The sequence below is a fragment of the Salmo salar genome, unplaced genomic scaffold, assembly GCF_905237065.1.
Source record: "Salmo salar unplaced genomic scaffold, Ssal_v3.1, whole genome shotgun sequence".
Classification (NCBI taxonomy): domain Eukaryota; kingdom Metazoa; phylum Chordata; class Actinopteri; order Salmoniformes; family Salmonidae; genus Salmo; species Salmo salar.
The window spans coordinates 431,179-448,599 of record NW_025548272.1 but is presented as its reverse complement, the minus strand read 5'-3'; the positions used below and the strand labels follow the sequence as shown (position 1 = coordinate 448,599).

The window sequence follows — 17,421 nt, the reverse complement described above, 5'->3', positions numbered from 1 at the left end:
GCCATCCCCCCTAGCCCCTGTCTCAGTAACATCACATCCTACTGACTATCTGCCATTCCCCCCTAGCCCCTGTCTCAGTAACATCACATCCTACTGACTATCTGCCATTCCCCCCTAGCCCCTGTCTCAGTAACATCACATCCTACTGACTATCTACCATTCCCCCTAGCCCCTGTCTCAGTAACATCACATCCTACTGACTATCTGCCATTCCCCCCTAGCCCCTGTCTCAGTAACATCACATCCTACTGACTATCTGCCATTCCCCCTAGCCCCTGTCTCAGTAATATGACATCATACTGACTATCTGCCATTCCCCCCTAGCCCCTGTCTCAGTAATATGACATCATACTGACTATCTGCCATTCCCCTCTAGCCCCTGTCTTAGTAATATGACATCCTACTGACTATCTGCCATTCCCCCCTAGCCCGTCTTAGTAATATGACATCCTACTGACTATCTGCCATTCCCCTCTAGCCCCTGTCTTAGTAATATGACATCCTACTGACTATCTGCCATTCCCCCCTAGCCCCTGTCTCAGTAACATCACATCCTACTGACTATCTGCCATTCCCCCCTAGCCCCTGTCTCAGTAACATCACATCCTACTGACTATCTGCCATTCCCCCCTAGCCCCTGTCTCAGTAACATCACATCCTACTGACTATCTGCCATTCCCCCCTAGCACCTGTCTCAGTAATATGACATCCTACTTACTATCTGCCATTCCCCCCTAGCCCCTGTCTCAGTAACATCCCATCCTACTGACTATCTGCCATTCCCCCCTAGCCCCTGTCTCAGTAATATGACATCATACTGACTATCTGCCATTCCCCCCTAGCCCCTGTCTCCAGTAACATCACATCCTACACTATCTGCCATTCCCCCCCAGCCCCTGTCTACAGTAACATCACATCCTACTGACTATCTGCCATTCCCCCCCTAGCACCTGTCTCAGTAATATGACATCCTACTTACTATCTGCCATTCCCCCTAGCCCCTGTCTCAGTAACATCCCATCCTACTGACTATCTGCCATTCCCCCCTAGCCCCTGTCTCAGTAATATGACATCATACTGACTATCTGCCATTCCCCCCTAGCCCCTGTCTCAGTAACATCACATCCTACTGACTATCTGCCATTCCCCCCCAGCCCCTGTCTCAGTAACATCACATCCTACTGACTATCTGCCATTCCCCCCTAGCCCCTGTCTCAGTAATATGACATCCTACTGACTATCTGCCATTCCCCTCTAGCCCCTGTCTCAGTAACATCACATCCTACTGACTATCTGCCATCCCCCCAGCCCCTGTCTCAGTAACATCACATCCTACTGACTATCTTCCATTCCCCCCAGCCCCTTTCTCAGTAATATAACATCCTACTGACTATCTGCCATTCCCCCCTAGCCCCTGTCTCAGTAACATCACATCCTACTGACTATCTGCCATTCCCCCCAGCCCCTGTCTCAGTAACATCACATCCTACTGACTATCTGCCATTCCCCCCTAGCCCCTGTCTCAGTAATATGACATCCTACTGACTATCTGCCATTCCCCTCTAGCCCCTGTCTCAGTAACATCACATCCTACTGACTATCTGCCATCCCCCCCAGCCCCTGTCTCAGTAACATCACATCCTACTGACTATCTGCCATTCCCCCCCAGCCCCTTTCTCAGTAATATAACATCCTACTGACTATCTGCCATTCCCCCCCCAGCCCCTGTCTCAGTAACATGACATTCTTCAGACCAGTGTCTGTGTGTGTGGTTGTTTTCCACCCCTCCCCCTCTCTAACTGCATCACCAACGGCTTGCTGGGCTGCCTGGTAGAGAGAGAGAGAGAGAGAGAGAGAGAGAGAGAGAGAGAGAGATATAGAGAGAGAGAGAGAGAGAGAGAGAGAGAGAGAGACAGAGAGAGAGAGACAGAGAGCGAGAGAGAGAGAGACAGAGAGAGAGACAGAGAGAGAGAGAGACAGAGAGAGAGAGAGAGACAGAGAGAGAGAGAGAGACAGAGAGAGAGAGAGAGAGAGAGAGAGAGAGAGAGAGACAGGGAGAGAGAGAGAGAGAGAGAGAGAGAGAGAGAGAGAGACAGGGAGAGAGAGAGAGAGAGAGAGAGAGAGAGAGAGAGAGAGAGAGAGAGAGAGAGAGAGAGAGAGAGAGACAGAGAGAGAGAGAGAGAGAGAGAGAGAGAGAGAGAGAGAGAGAGAGAGAGAGAGAGAGAGAGACAGGGAGAGAGAGAGAGAGAGAGAGAGAGAGAGAGAGACAGGGAGAGAGAGAGAGAGAGAGAGAGAGAGAGAGAGAGAGAGAGAGAGAGAGAGAGAGAGAGAGAGAGAGAGAGAGAGAGAGAGAGAGAGACAGAGCGTCTTCCTGGAACTCCCTTTCAAACGGCTTTGCATTTACCAACCCCTCCCCCACTGTGATGTAACCGCTGACTGCTTCCTGTGGGTGTGTTCTGTGCTTGGCAGCTTGTCCGGTTGAGCCTAGCGAAGCTGTGGGAGGGGAGAGTGCTGCTGTTGCTCCTGCCGAGAGGGGAGACATGGGAAATGCTCAGAAGAAGCCCCACGGCAGAGGAGGGGAAGGGGGCCCCGGCCCGCATACGGACCACAATTCACACGGAGGCCACTGGAAAAACCGCGGAGGGATTGCGGAGAAGTACAAGGTGAACCAACAGGATCCGACGTCGGACAAAGGTCTGCGGAACGGAGCTCGGGGCTCTGTCAGGAGGGACTCTAAAGGATCCAGTCCGGCTGGGGGAGACGGAAGCAACCTTGACGCCCCTTGTGGGGCCCTACCCCCACCGCTGGCGCGGCTCAAGAACGAAGGAAACCTGTTCTTTAAGAATGGACAGTTTGCAGATGCGCTGGACAAATACTCCCAGGCCATCACGGGTTTCACAGACTCAGGTAGGTTTACAGTATTATGGTGTTGGGTTTGGTTCACAGAGCTTTTACTAATAACTGTCGTTCAGCTAGAGTTGGGATCTATAATAACTTAGCGAGACAAGCTAAACAAATTCCTTATTAGTTTTGTTGTTCATTCTACATTTTCCACGGACATTCCCCCCCAAAAAACAACCTATGTAGGTAATCTAGCAACTAATGCCACAGCTTTAGTATTTTGTTTTTATAAAGGTTAAATCAGTGCGTTAGTTTTTGCCTGATATTGGCAGCTCGTGTTTTCAGTGAGTGGCCACAGCAAACCAAAGGTCAGTACAGTTACCGCAGTAATAAAACTAACCTCTGTAACAGCAATGTTATTCTCATCACTCAATCACATCACATGATAGTGTGACTTGTCGTTACCGGCAGCGTTTAGCCAGTCGGTGTGATGTGATGTCATTACCGGCAGCATTTAGCCAGTCGGCGTGATGTGATGTCATTACCGGCAGCGTTTAGCCAGTCGGTGTGATGTGATGTCATTACCGGCAGCGTTTAGCCAGTCGGCGTGATGTGATGTCATTACCGGCAGCATTTAGCCAGTCGGCGTGATGTGATGTCATTACCGGCAGCGTTTAGCCAGTCGGCGTGATGTCATTACCGGCAGCGTTTAGCCAGTCGGCGTGATGTGATGTCATTACCGGCAGCGTTTAGCCAGTCGGTGTGATGTGATGTCATTACCGGCAGCATTTAGCCAGTCGGGGTGATGTCATTACCGGCAGCATTTAGCCAGTCGGTGTGATGTGATGTCATTACCGGCAGCGTTTAGCCAGTCGGCGTGATGTCATTACCGGCAGCATTTAGCCAGTCGGTGTGATGTGATGTCATTACCGGCAGCGTTTAGCCAGTCGGCGTGATGTGATGTCATTACCGGCAGCATTTAGCCAGTCGATGTGATGTGATGTCATTACCGGCAGCATTTAGCCAGTCGGTGTTGCCAGTTGAGGACTTGTGTGGTGTCTGTTTCTCAAACTAGACACTAATGTACTTGTCCTCTTGCTCAGTTGTGCACCGGGGCCTCCCACTCCTATTTCTATTCTGGTTAGAGCCAGTTTGTGCTGTTCTGTGAAGGGAGTAGTACACAGCGTTGTACGAGATCTTCAGTTTCTTGGCAATTCCTCGCATGGAATAGCCTTCATTTCCCAGAACAAGAATAGACTGACGAGTTTCAGAAGAAAGGTTTTTGTTTCTGGCCATTTTGAGCCTGTAATCGAACCCACAGATGCTGATGCTCCAGATAGTCAACTAGTCTAAAGAAGGCCAGTTTTATTGCTTCTTTAATCAGAACAACAGTTTTCAGCTGTGCTAACATAATTGCAAGAGGGTTTTCTAACGATCAATTAGCCTTTTAAAATGATAAACTTGGATTAGCTAACACAACGATGCCATTGGAACACAGGAGTGATGGTTGCTGATAATGGGCCTCTGTACGCCTATGTGGATATTCCATTAAAAATCTGTCGTTTCCAGCTACAATAGTCATTTACAACATTAACAATGTCTACACTGTATTTCTGATCAATTTGATGTTATTTTAATATACCAAAAAAAGTGCTTTTCTAAGTGAGCCCAAACTGTTGAGCGGTAGTGTGCACTCCTGATTCATGACAACGTCCAGGTGTAGAGGAGCATAGTGACTCATCACAGTAGTGGTTGGTTGGTTGGTTGGTTATTGGCAGTAGTGGTTGGTTATTGGCAGTAGTGGTTGGTTGGTTATTGGCAGTGTGGTGAGTCTGTTTTAGCTGTCTGGAGTTCAGACATACCCTGGCCAGGCGGGAAGGGCTCAGTTCCTCTCAGGTCACGTGACTTCTGACCGCTCACTGTGAAATTGAACCAGGTGCTGGGTGGCGGCGACTGACTGATTGACTGGCTGACTGACTGATTGACTGGCTGACTGACTGGCTGACTGGCTGGCTGGCTGACTGGCTGACTGACTGACTGACTGGCTGCAGTAGTAAATCTCCTCTGACTGAATAAAGAAACTGCTGCAAGAACCATCCACTATATCTCTCCTCTCTCCTCTCCTTCCCATCACTCTCTCCTCTCTCTTCTCCTTCCCAATACTCTCTCCTCTCTCCTCTCCTTCCAATCACTCTATCCTCTCCACTCTCTCCTCTCGTTCCCATCACTCTCTCCCCTCCCTCTCCTCTCCTTCCCATCACACTCTCCTCTCCATCACTCTCTCCTCCCCATCACTCTCTCCTCTCCATCACTCTCTCCTCTCGTTCCCATCACTCTCTCCTCTCTCCTCTCCTTCCAATCACTCTCTTCTCCTTCCCATCAGTCTCTCCTCTCCTTCCCATCACTCTATCCTCTCCATCACTCTCTCCTCTCGTTCCCATCACTCTCTCCCCTCCCTCTCATCTCCTTCCCATCACACTCTCCTCTCCATCACTCTCTCCTCTCTCTTCTCCTTCCCATCACTCTCTCCTCTCTTCTCCTTCCCATCAGTCTCTCCTCTCCTTCACTCTCTCCTCTCTCCTCTCCATCACTCTCTCCTCTCTCCTCTCCATCACTCTCTCCTCTCCTTCCCATCACTCTCCATCACTCTCTCCTCTCCATCACTCTCTCCTCTCCTTCCCATCACTCTCCATCACTCTCTCCTCTATCACTCTCTCCTCTCCTTCCCATCAGTCTCTCCTCTCCATCAGTTTCTCCTCTCCTTCCCATCACGCTCTCTTCTCCTTCCCATCACTCTCTCCTTCCCATCACGCTCTCCTCTCTCTTCTCCTTCCCATCAGTTTCTCCTCTCCTTCCCATCACTCTCTCCTCTCCTTCCCATCACTCTCTCTTCTCCTTCCCATCAGTTTCTCCTCTCCTTCCCATCAGTCTCTCTTCTCCTTCCCATCACTCTCTCCTCTCCTCTCCTTTCCATCACTCTCTCCTCTCCTTCCCATCACTCTCTCCTCTCCTCTCCATCACTCTCTCCTCTTCTCTCCTTCCCATCACTCTCTCCTCTCCTCTCTAGGGAGTTTTTCCTAGCCACCCCTCATAGCCTGGTTCCTCTCTAGGTTTCTTCCTAGGTTCTGGCCTTTCTAGGGAGTTTTTCCTAGCCACCCCTCAGAGCCTGGTTCCTCTCTAGGTTTCTTCCTAGGGTTTTGGCCTTTCTAGGGAGTTTTTCCTAGCCACCCCTCATAGCCTGGTTCCTCTCTAGGTTTCTTCCTAGGTTCTGGCCTTTCTAGGGAGTTTTTCCTAGCCACCCCTCATAGCCTGGTTCCTCTCTAGGTTTCTTCCTAGGTTCTGGCCTTTCTAGAGAGTTTTTCCTAGCCACCATGCTTCTACATCTGCATTGCTTGCTGTTTGGGGTTTTAGGCTGGGTTTCTGTACAGCACTTTGTGACATGGGCTGATGTAAAAAAAGGCTTTATAAATAAATCTCTCCTCTCCATCAATCTGTTCTCTCCTCGTTCCTCTCCACCACTATCACCACTAGTCTACTGTGAAAGTGACTGAACATCATGTGATACACTGAAGCCTTTCACAGTTACTGCTGTCATACACAGTATAATGCAGGGTTATTCATGCTATTTGGTGTCATGAGGTGGTCTGCCTGCCTGCCTGCCTGCCTGTCTGTCTGTCTGACCGCCTGCCTGCCTGTCTGCCTGACTGCCTGCCTGCCTGCCTGTCTGTCTGTCTGACCGCCTGCCTGCCTGTCTACCTGCCTGCCTGTCTGCCTGACTGCCTGCCTGCCTGTCTGTCTACCTGCCTGCCTGTCTGTCTACCTGCCTGCCTGACCGCCTGCTTGTCTGACTGCCTGCCTACCTGTTTGTCTGCCTGTCTACCTGCCTGCCTGACCGCCTGCTTGTCTGACTGCCTGCCTACCTGTTTGTCTGCCTGCCTACCTGTCTGCCTGCCTGCCTACCTGTCTGCCTACCTGTCTGCCTGCCTGCCTACCTGTCTGTCTACCTGCCTGCCTGTCTGTCTACCTACCTGTCTGCCTGCCTGCCTACCTGTCTGCCTGCCTGCCTGCCTACCTGTCTGCCTACCTACCTGTCTGTCTGCCTACCAAGCCCCTCCTATGTGATCTCTCTCTCTCTGTCTGTCTTTAGTGACGCTGACTAAATGAAAGGGTGATGATGTCACTTGGGAGTCACATGCCTTTACCCCCCTTACCACACACAGGAAGTTCCTTCTAGGAGGAGAGGAGGGCGGCCCTGGCTTACGCTCTGCAGGGAGAAATGTGTCACAGGCAGTGGCAACTGAAGCGTCTCCGATGTGTCCAGACCGGCTTTTCCACCAGCCGTAGTCGTAGCGGGCCAAAGACTAGAAGTGCCATAGTCATTAAGATACAACGTTCCACTTCCTGTAAAGCATTTGGTTGACTTCCTGTAAAGCATTTGGTCCAATCAGGTTAGGAATGTAGTGTATGATCCCAGTACAGTCCTCTGGAAGTCACATTATAACAGTGTATTCCTAACATCTGATCCCAGTACAGTCCTCTGGAAGTCACTTTATGACAGTGTATTCCTAACATCTGATCCCAGTACAGGCCTCTGGAAGTCACATTATAACAGTGTATTCCTAACATCTGATCCCAGTACAGTCCTCTGGAAGTCAGTCACATTATAACAGTGTATTCCTAACATCTGATCCCAGTACAGTCCTCTGGAAGTCACATTATAACAGTGTATTCCTAACATCTGATCCCAGTACAGTCCTCTGGAAGTCACATTATAACAGTGTATTCCTAACATCTGATCCCAGTACAGTCCTCTGGAAGTCACATTATAACAGTGTATTCCTAACATCTGATCCCAGTACAGTCCTCTGGAAGTCACATTATAACAGTGTATTCCTAACGTCTGATCCCAGTACAGGCCTCTGGAAGTCACATTATAACAGTGTATTCCTAACATCTGATCCCAGTACAGTCCTCTGGAAGTCACATTATAACAGTGTATTCCTAACATCTGATCCCAGTACAGTCCTCTGGAAGTCAGTCACATTATAACAGTGTATTCCTAACATCTGATCCCAGTACAGTCCTCTGAGCCCAGTCAGTCTCACACCCACAACCAAGGGGCACATTCAACTACTACTTTCATACTGTGGTACATTAAAAAACCCAAAAATACTTCCCTCATTATTCTCACCTCAGAACTTTATCAATGATTCATACTAGCTGTCACGGGGGGTCGTGAAATGGACACCGAGACGCAGTGTGGATAGTGCCAAAAAACGACCAACAACAGTCCCGTCAGGTACTTTAGACTGGGAACGGAAAACAACTACCCACAATCCCCAAAGGAAAAACAGGCTGCCTAAGTATGGTTTCCAATCAGAGACAACGAAAGACACCTGCCTCTGATTGGAAACCATACTCGGCCGAAACATGAAAACCAACACATAGAAATAGATAACTAGAACAAACCCACATAGAAACAGAAACCCCAAAATACCCCCCCCGCCACGCCCTGACCATTCTACTACGGCAAATGACCTCTTTCACTGGTCGGGACGTGACAGTAGCAAGCAGCAGGAGGCTCTGCATCGACAGCCCACTCAGACTGACCACTACAGCCCCACGATGGAGGACCTGGGTAATAATGTCCTGAGGACCTGGGTAATAATGTCTCTGTGTCTGGTCCATAGGAATGGACAGTCCTGAGGACCTGGGTAATAATGTCTCTGTGTCTGGTTGATAGGAATGGACAGTCCTGAGGACCTGGGTAATAATGTCTCTGTGTCTGGTTGATAGGAATGGACAGTCCTGAGGACCTGGGTAATAATGTCCTGAGGACCTGGGTAATAATGTCTCTGTGTCTGGTCCATAGGAATGGACAGTCCTGAGGACCTGGGTAATAATGTATCTGTTCCATAGGAATGGACAGTCCTGAGGACCTGGGTAATAATGTCTCTGTGTCTGGTCGATAGGAATGGACAGTCCTGAGGACCTGGGTAATAATGTCTCTGTGTCTGGTCGATAGGAATGGACAGTCCTGAGGACCTGGGTAATAATGTCTCTGTGTCTGGTTGATAGGAATGGACAGTCCTGAGGACCTGGGTAATAATGTCTCTGTGTCTGGTTGATAGGAATGGACAGTCCTGAGGACCTGGGTAATAATGTCCTGAGGACCTGGGTAATAATGTCCTGAGGACCTGGGTAATAATGTCCTGAGGACCTGGGTAATAATGTCTCTGTGTCTGGTTGATAGGAATGGACAGTCCTGAGGACCTGGGTGTGCTCTACTCTAACAGAGCGGCCTGCTACCTGAAAGATGGAAACAGCTCTGAGTGTATACAGGACTGCACCAGGTGAGACCCTCCCTCTACAACTCTACCTGCATTATTATAGACGTTATTATAGACATTATTATAGACATTATTATAGATATTATTATAGACATTATTATAGACATTATTTACATTATTATAGACATTATTATTTACATTATTATAGATATTATTATAGACATTATTATAGATATTATTATATACGTTATTATAGACATTATTATTTACATTATTATAGACATTATTACATACATTATTATAGATATTATTATAGACATTATTATTTACATTATTATAGATATTATTATAGACATTATTATAGACATTATTATAGACATTATTATTTACATTATTATAGATATTATTATTTACATTATTATAGACATTATTATTTACATTATTATATACATTATTATAGACATTATTATTTACATTATTATATACATTATTATAGACATTATTATTTACATTATTATATACATTATTATATACATTATTATAGACATTATTATTTACATTATTATAGACATTATTATTTACATTATTATATACATTATTATATACATTATTATATACATTATTATAGACATTATTATTTACATTATTATATACATTATTATAGACATTATTATTTACATTATTATAGACATTATTATTTACATTATTATATACATTATTATTTACATTATTATAGACATTATTATTTACATTATTATATACATTATTATAGACATTATTATTTACATTATTATTTACATTATTATATACATTATTATAGACATTATTATTTACATTATTATTTACATTATTATATACATTATTATATACATTATTATAGACATTATTATTATTTACATTATTATAGATATTATTATTTACATCAAGTTTGATTTAATAGTCAAGAGAACAGTAAAGCACAACCAACAACTTCCAGAACAGTCCTCCTTAGTCTCTGTCCCAAATGGTAGTCTATTCCCTATATAGTGCCCTACTGCAGACCACAGGGACCAGTCTATTCCCTATATAGTGCCCTACTGCAGACCACAGGGACCAGTCTATTCCCTATATAGTGCACTACTGCAGACCACAGGGACCAGTCTATTCCCTATATAGTGCCCTACTGCAGACCACAGGGACCAGTCTATTCCCTATATAGTGCCCTACTGCAGACCACAGGGACCAGTCTATTCCCTATATAGTGCACTACTGCAGACCACAGGGACCAGTCTATTCCCTATATAGTGCCCTACTGCAGACCACAGGGACCAGTCTATTCCCTATATAGTGCACTACTGCAGACCACAGGGACCAGTCTATTCCCTATATAGTGCCCTACTGCAGACCACAGGGACCAGTCTATTCCCTATATAGTGCACTACTGCAGACCACAGGGACCAGTCTATTCCCTATATAGTGCCCTACTGCAGACCACAGGGACCAGTCTATTCCCTATATAGTGCACTACTGCAGACCACAGGGACCAGTCTATTCCCTATATAGTGCCCTACTGCAGACCACAGGGACCAGTCTATTCCCTATATAGTGCACTACTGCAGACCACAGGGACCAGTCTATTCCCTATATAGTGCACTACTGCAGACCACAGGGACCAGTCTATTCCCTATATAGTGCACTACTGCAGACCACAGGGACCAGTCTATTCCCTATATAGTGCACTACTGCAGACCACAGGGACCAGTCTATTCCCTATATAGTGCACTACTGCAGACCACAGGGACCAGTCTATTCCCTATATAGTGCACTACTGCAGACCACAGGGACCAGTCTATTCCCTATATAGTGCACTACTGCAGACCACAGGGACCAGTCTATTCCCTATATAGTGCACTACTGCAGACCACAGGGACCAGTCTATTCCCTATATAGTGCCCTACTGCAGACCACAGGGACCAGTCTATTCCCTATATAGTGCCCTACTGCAGACCACAGGGACCAGTCTATTCCCTATATAGTGCCCTACTGCAGACCACAGGGACCAGTCTATTCCCTATATAGTGCCATACTGCAGACCACAGGGACCAGTCTATTCCCTATATAGTGCCCTACTGCAGACCACAGGGACCAGTCTATTCCCTATATAGTGCACTACTGCAGACCACAGGGACCAGTCTATTCCCTATATAGTGCACTACTGCAGACCACAGGGACCAGTCTATTCCCTATATAGTGCACTACTGCAGACCACAGGGACCAGTCTATTCCCTATATAGTGCCCTACTGCAGACCACAGGGACCAGTCTATTCCCTATATAGTGCCCTACTGCAGACCACAGGGACCAGTCTATTCCCTATATAGTGCACTACTGCAGACCACAGGGACCAGTCTATTCCCTATATAGTGCCCTACTGCAGACCACAGGGACCAGTCTATTCCCTATATAGTGCCCTACTGCAGACCACAGGGACCAGTCTATTCCCTGCCTTTCTAAGGTCTTCGAAATTCAAGTTAACAAACAGATCACCGACCATTCCGAATCCCACCGTACCTTCTCCGCTATGCAATCTGGTTTCCGAGCTGGTCATGGGTCCACCTCAGCCACGCTCAAGGTCCTAAACGATATATTTATTTCACCTTTATTTAACCAGGTAGGCTAGTTGAGAACAAGTCCTTTATTTAACCAGGTAGGCTAGTTGAGAACAAGTTCTCATTTACAACTGCGACCTGGCCAAGATAAAGCAAAGCAGTTCGACACATACAACAACACAGAGTTACACATGGAGTAAAACAAGCGTACAATCAATAATACAGTAGGAAAATCTATATACAGCGTGTGCAAATGAGGTAGGATAAGGGAGGTAAGGCAATAAATAGGCCATGGTGGCGAAGTAATTACAGTATAGCAATTAAACACTGGAATGGTAGGGGGTGCAGAAGATGAATGTGCAAGTAGAGATACTGGGGTGCAAAGGAGCAAGATAAATAAATAAATACAGTATGGGGAAGAGGTAGATTGGATGGGCTATTTACAGATGGGCTATGTACAGGTGCAGTGATCTGTGAGCTGCTCTGACAGCTGATGCTTAAAGCTAGTGAGGGAGATATGAGTCTCCAGCTTCAGTGATTTGTGTAGTTCGTTCCAGTCATTGGCAGCAGAGAACTGGAAGGAGTGACGACCAAAGGAGGAGTTGGCTTTAGGGGTGACCAGTGAGATATACCTGCTGGAGCGCGTGCTACAGGTGGGTGCTGCTATGGTGACCAGTGAGCTGAGATAAGGCGGGGGCTTTACCTAGCAGAGACTTGTAGATGACCTGGAGCCAGTGGGTTTGGCGACGAGTATGAAGCGAGGGCCAGCCAACGAGAGCGTACAGGTCGCAGTGGTGGGTAGTATATGGGGCTTTGGTGACAAAACCGATGGCACTGTGATAGACTACATCCAGTTTGCTGAGTAGAGTGTTGGAGGCTATTTTGTAAATGACATCGCCGAAGTCGAAGATCGGTAGGATGGTCAGTTTTACGAGGGTATGAGGAGGCTTGGTTGGTCTGGTTGAAGTTCTGAGGAGGCTTGGTTGGTCTGGTTGAAGTTCTGAGGAGGTTTGGTTGAAGTTCTGAGGAGACATCACCATAGAGGAGGCTTGGTTGGTCTGGTTGAAGTTCTGAGGAGACATCACCATAGAGGAGGCTTGGTTGGCCTGGTTGAAGTTCTGAGGAGACATCACCATAGAGGAGGCTTGGTTGGCCTGGTTGAAGTTCTGAGGAGGCTTGGTTGGTCTGGTTGAAGTTCTGAGGAGACATCACCATAGAGGAGGCTTGGTTGGCCTGGTTGAAGTTCTGAGGAGACAACACCATAGAGGAGGCTTGGTTGGTCTGGTTGAAGTTCTGAGGAGACAACACCATAGAGGAGGCTTGGTTGGCCTGGTTGAAGTTCTGAGGAGACAACACCATAGAGGAGGCTTGGTTGGTCTGGTTGAAGTTCTGAGGAGACATCACCATAGAGGAGGCTTGGTTGGCCTGGTTGAAGTTCTGGTGCATGGGTAAAATCACTGGGGAAGCCAAGCCAGGAAAATAAAATCCATATTACAACATATGAGTTGTGATAATTGCGTTGTTTGCTCTATAACCTGTTAGTTCATATGCCTTGACATCATGACAGATCAGGCCTAAGGCCCGAGACAATAATAATACGTTCAACCACACCTTTATTTCATCGCGAAACCTGAGTGTAATACATCTGATTTGGTGTGTGTGTGTGTGTGTGTGTGTGTGTGTGTGTGTGTGTGTGTGTGTGTGTGTGTGTGTGTGTGTGGTGTGTGTGTGTGTGTGTGTGTGTGTGTGTGTGTGTGTGTGTGTGTGTGTGTGTGTGTGTGTGTGTGTGTGTGTGTGTGTGTGTGTGTGTATGCGTGTGTGTGTGTGTGTGGTGTGTGTGTGTGTGTGGTGTGTGTGTGTGTGTGTGTATGCGTGTGTGTGTGTGTGTGTGTGTGTGTGTGGTGTGTGTGTCGTGTGTGTGTGGTGTGTGTGTCGTGTGTGTGTGTGTGTGTGTGTGTGTGGTGGTGGTGTGTGCGTGCGTGTGTGTGCGTGCGTGCGCGTGTGCGCGTTCGTTGAAGTAGAAAATAAAACATATTGACTCACCCTACTTGTATAGAAACTCCAATTCCCTCTTCCTCTCTTTCATGTTGACGAAACGTCTATGACTCTCATACAGTAAACGCTTTTATTTTTGTTGTTGTCCGAGGCTAACCTGGATAAAATGATTACTCACTAGCATAAGTTCCATTCGTGGGCATCGTTAGCTAGTTAGCATTAGCCTTCTACATCTAGTTACATATTGAACTAACATCCTCTCAGGCCGGGGACACAACAATGTATGAATTAATGGTTGGATCAGAATCGCCGTTATAATCATTGGTCAGTACAGAGAATTAAGTAAAACCACAAGTCCAAATCCCCATCTCCATCCCAGGCTAATTTAGGAAAGGGACCATTTTAGCTAGCTGGCCACCAGAGGACAACAACACAACGAGATGCAACAATCCAAGTTATTTTATTGAACCTTTATTTAACCAAGGCGTGTCAGTTAAGAACAAATTCTTATTTTACAATGACGGTCTACCGGGGAACAGTGGGGTTAAACTGCCTTGTTCAGGGGCAGAACGACAGAACGACAGACCTTGTCAGCTCGGGGTTTCGATCCAGTAACCATTTCCCAACGCTCTAACCACTAGGCTACCTGCCGCCCCAAATCGATGACGTATTTCTCTGTGATAGGAGTGAAGCCAAATCTAAACTGGCTTCTTTTGACACTTTTTTTTTTTTGGGGTGCGCCAGGACCATTCACAGTTGAGCTCACTCAGTTTAGCTCAACGCTGATTGGCTATTATTTTATATATATATATATATATATATATATATATATATATATATATATATATATATATATTAATTTTTTTACAAGGGTGGTGAAATGCTCGCTGGCTTCACTTGTATTCAATGCTACGGGCGGCAGCAATGTGATACTGCATCAGATAGATGGCCTACACATACAGAGGGGCGCTGTTTCGCTCGCTCGGATACTTTCTGTGGTGAGATACATTCAGCCTCTTGCGAATTGAAGGAAAGTTATGAAAACACAGAGACGAAAAATATATATATATATTTATTTTTTTATCGGTACATTTTTGGGGGAAGCCAAAACTTCAGGCTTGATCCCTTCCTGTCCTCAGTCTCATGCTACATGCGCTAGGTAGCTAGGTACTGTACTGTAGGTATATACAGGGCCAGGCTTGATCCCTTCCTGTCCTCAGTCTCATGCTACATGCGCTAGGTAGCTAGGTACTGTACTGTAGGTATATACAGGGCCAGGCTTGATCCCTTCCTGTCCTCAGTCTCATGCTACATGCTCTAGGTAGCTAGGTACTGTACTGTAGGTATATATAGAGCCAGGCTTGATCCCTTCCTGTCCTCAGTCTCATGCTACATGCTCTAGGTAGCTAGGTACTGTACTGTAGGTATATACAGAGCCAGGCTTGATCCGTTCCTGTCCTCAGTCTCATGCTACATGCTCTAGGTAGCTAGGTAGCTAGGTACTGTACTGTAGGTATATACAGGGCCAGGCTTGATCCCTTCCTGTCCTCAGTCTCATGCTACATGCGCTAGGTAGCTAGGTACTGTACTGTAGGTATATACAGGGCCAGGCTTGATCCCTTCCTGTCCTCAGTCTCATGCTACATGCGCTAGGTAGCTAGGTACTGTACTGTAGGTATATACAGAGCCAGGCTTGATCCCTTCCTGTCCTCAGTCTCATGCTACATGCGCTAGGTAGCTAGGTACTGTACTGTAGGTATATACAGGGCCAGGCTTGATCCCTTCCTGTCCTCAGTCTCATGCTACATGCGCTAGGTAGCTAGGTACTGTACTGTAGGTATATACAGGGCCAGGCTTGATCCCTTCCCGTCCTCAGTCTCATGCTACATGCGCTAGGTAGCTAGGTACTGTACTGTAGGTATATACAGGGCCAGGCTTGATCCCTTCCTGTCCTCAGTCTCATGCTAGGTAGCTAGGTAGCTAGGTACTGTACTGTAGGTATATACAGAGCCAGGCTTGATCCCTTCCTGTCCTCAGTCTCATGCTACATGCGCTAGGTAGCTAGGTACTGTACTGTAGGTATATGCAGGGCCAGGCTTGATCCCTTCCTGTCCTCAGTCTCATGCTACATGCGCTAGGTAGCTAGGTACTGTACTGTAGGTATATACAGGGCCAGGCTTGATCCCTTCCTGTCCTCAGTCTCATGCTACATGCGCTAGGTAGCTAGGTAGCTAGGTACTGTACTGTAGGTATATACAGGGCCAGGCTTGATCCCTTCCTGTCCTCAGTCTCATGCTACATGCGCTAGGTAGCTAGGTACTGTACTGTAGGTATATACAGGGCCAGGCTTGATCCCTTCCTGTCCTCAGTCTCATGCTACATGCGCTAGGTAGCTAGGTACTGTACTGTAGGTATATACAGGGCCAGGCTTGATCCCTTCCTGTCCTCAGTCTCATGTTACATGCGCTAGGTAGCTAGGTACTGTACTGTAGGTATATACAGGGCCAGGCTTGATCCCTTCCTGTCCTCAGTCTCATGCTAGGTAGCTAGGTAGCTAGGTACTGTACTGTAGGTATATACAGGGCCAGGCTTGATCCCTTCCTGTCCTCAGTCTCATGCTAGGTAGCTAGGTACTGTACTGTAGGTATATACAGAGCCAGGCTTGATCCCTTCCTGTCCTCAGTCTCATGCTACATGCGCTAGGTAGCTAGGTACTGTACTGTAGGTATATGCAGGGCCAGGCTTGATCCCTTCCTGTCCTCAGTCTCATGCTACATGCGCTAGGTAGCTAGGTACTGTACTGTAGGTGTATACAGGGCCAGGCTTGATCCCTTCCTGTCCTCAGTCTCATGCTACATGCGCTAGGTAGCTAGGTACTGTACTGTAGGTATATACAGGGCCAGGCTTGATCCCTTCCTGTCCTCAGTCTCATGCTAGGTAGCTAGGTAGCTAGGTAGCTAGGTACTGTACTGTAGGTATATACAGAGCCAGGCTTGATCCCTTCCTGTCCTCAGTCTCATGCTAGGTAGCTAGGTAGCTAGGTACTGTACTGTAGGTATATACAGAGCCAGGCTTGATCCCTTCCTGTCCTCAGTCTCATGCTACATGCGCTAGGTAGCTAGGTACTGTACTGTAGGTATATACAGAGCCAGGCTTGATCCCTTCCTGTCCTCAGTCTCATGCTACATGCGCTAGGTAGCTAGGTACTGTACTGTAGGTATATACAGGGCCAGGCTTGATCCCTTCCTGTCCTCAGTCTCATGCTACATGCGCTAGGTAGCTAGGTAGCTAGGTACTGTACTGTAGGTATATACAGGGCCAGGCTTGATCCCTTCCTGTCCTCAGTCTCATGCTACATGCGCTAGGTAGCTAGGTACTGTACTGTAGGTATATACAGGGCCAGGCTTGATCCCTTCCTGTCCTCAGTCTCATGCTACATGCTCTAGGTAGCTAGGTTCTGTACTGTAGGTATATGCAGGGCCAGGCTCGATCCCTTCCTGTCCTCAGTCTCATGCTAGGTAGCTAGGTACTGTACTGTAGGTATATACAGGGCCAGGCTTGATCCCTTCCTGTCCTCAGCCTCATGCTAGGTAGCTAGGTACTGTACTGTAGGTATATGCAGGGCCAGGCTTGATCCCTTCCTGTCCTCAGTCTCATGCTACATGCGCTAGGTAGCTAGGTACTGTACTGTAGGTATATGCAGGGCCA

At 47.1% G+C, this 17,421-nt stretch overlaps 1 protein-coding gene across 5 annotated transcripts in view; it reads left to right on the top strand.

Annotated features, from left to right (window-relative positions):
• Positions 1-2,469: 2,469 nt before the first annotated feature.
• Positions 2,470-17,421, top strand: part of LOC123723905 (sperm-associated antigen 1) — a gene marked incomplete at its 5' end in the record, with an annotated part of 38,975 nt that continues 24,023 nt past the window's right edge. For all 5 annotated transcript variants that reach the window (XM_045712138.1, XM_045712136.1, XM_045712137.1 and 2 more), the window contains 2 exon segments: positions 2,470-2,907; positions 9,095-9,194. In XM_045712138.1, the coding sequence (XP_045568094.1) occupies positions 2,470-2,907; positions 9,095-9,194 (538 nt within the window).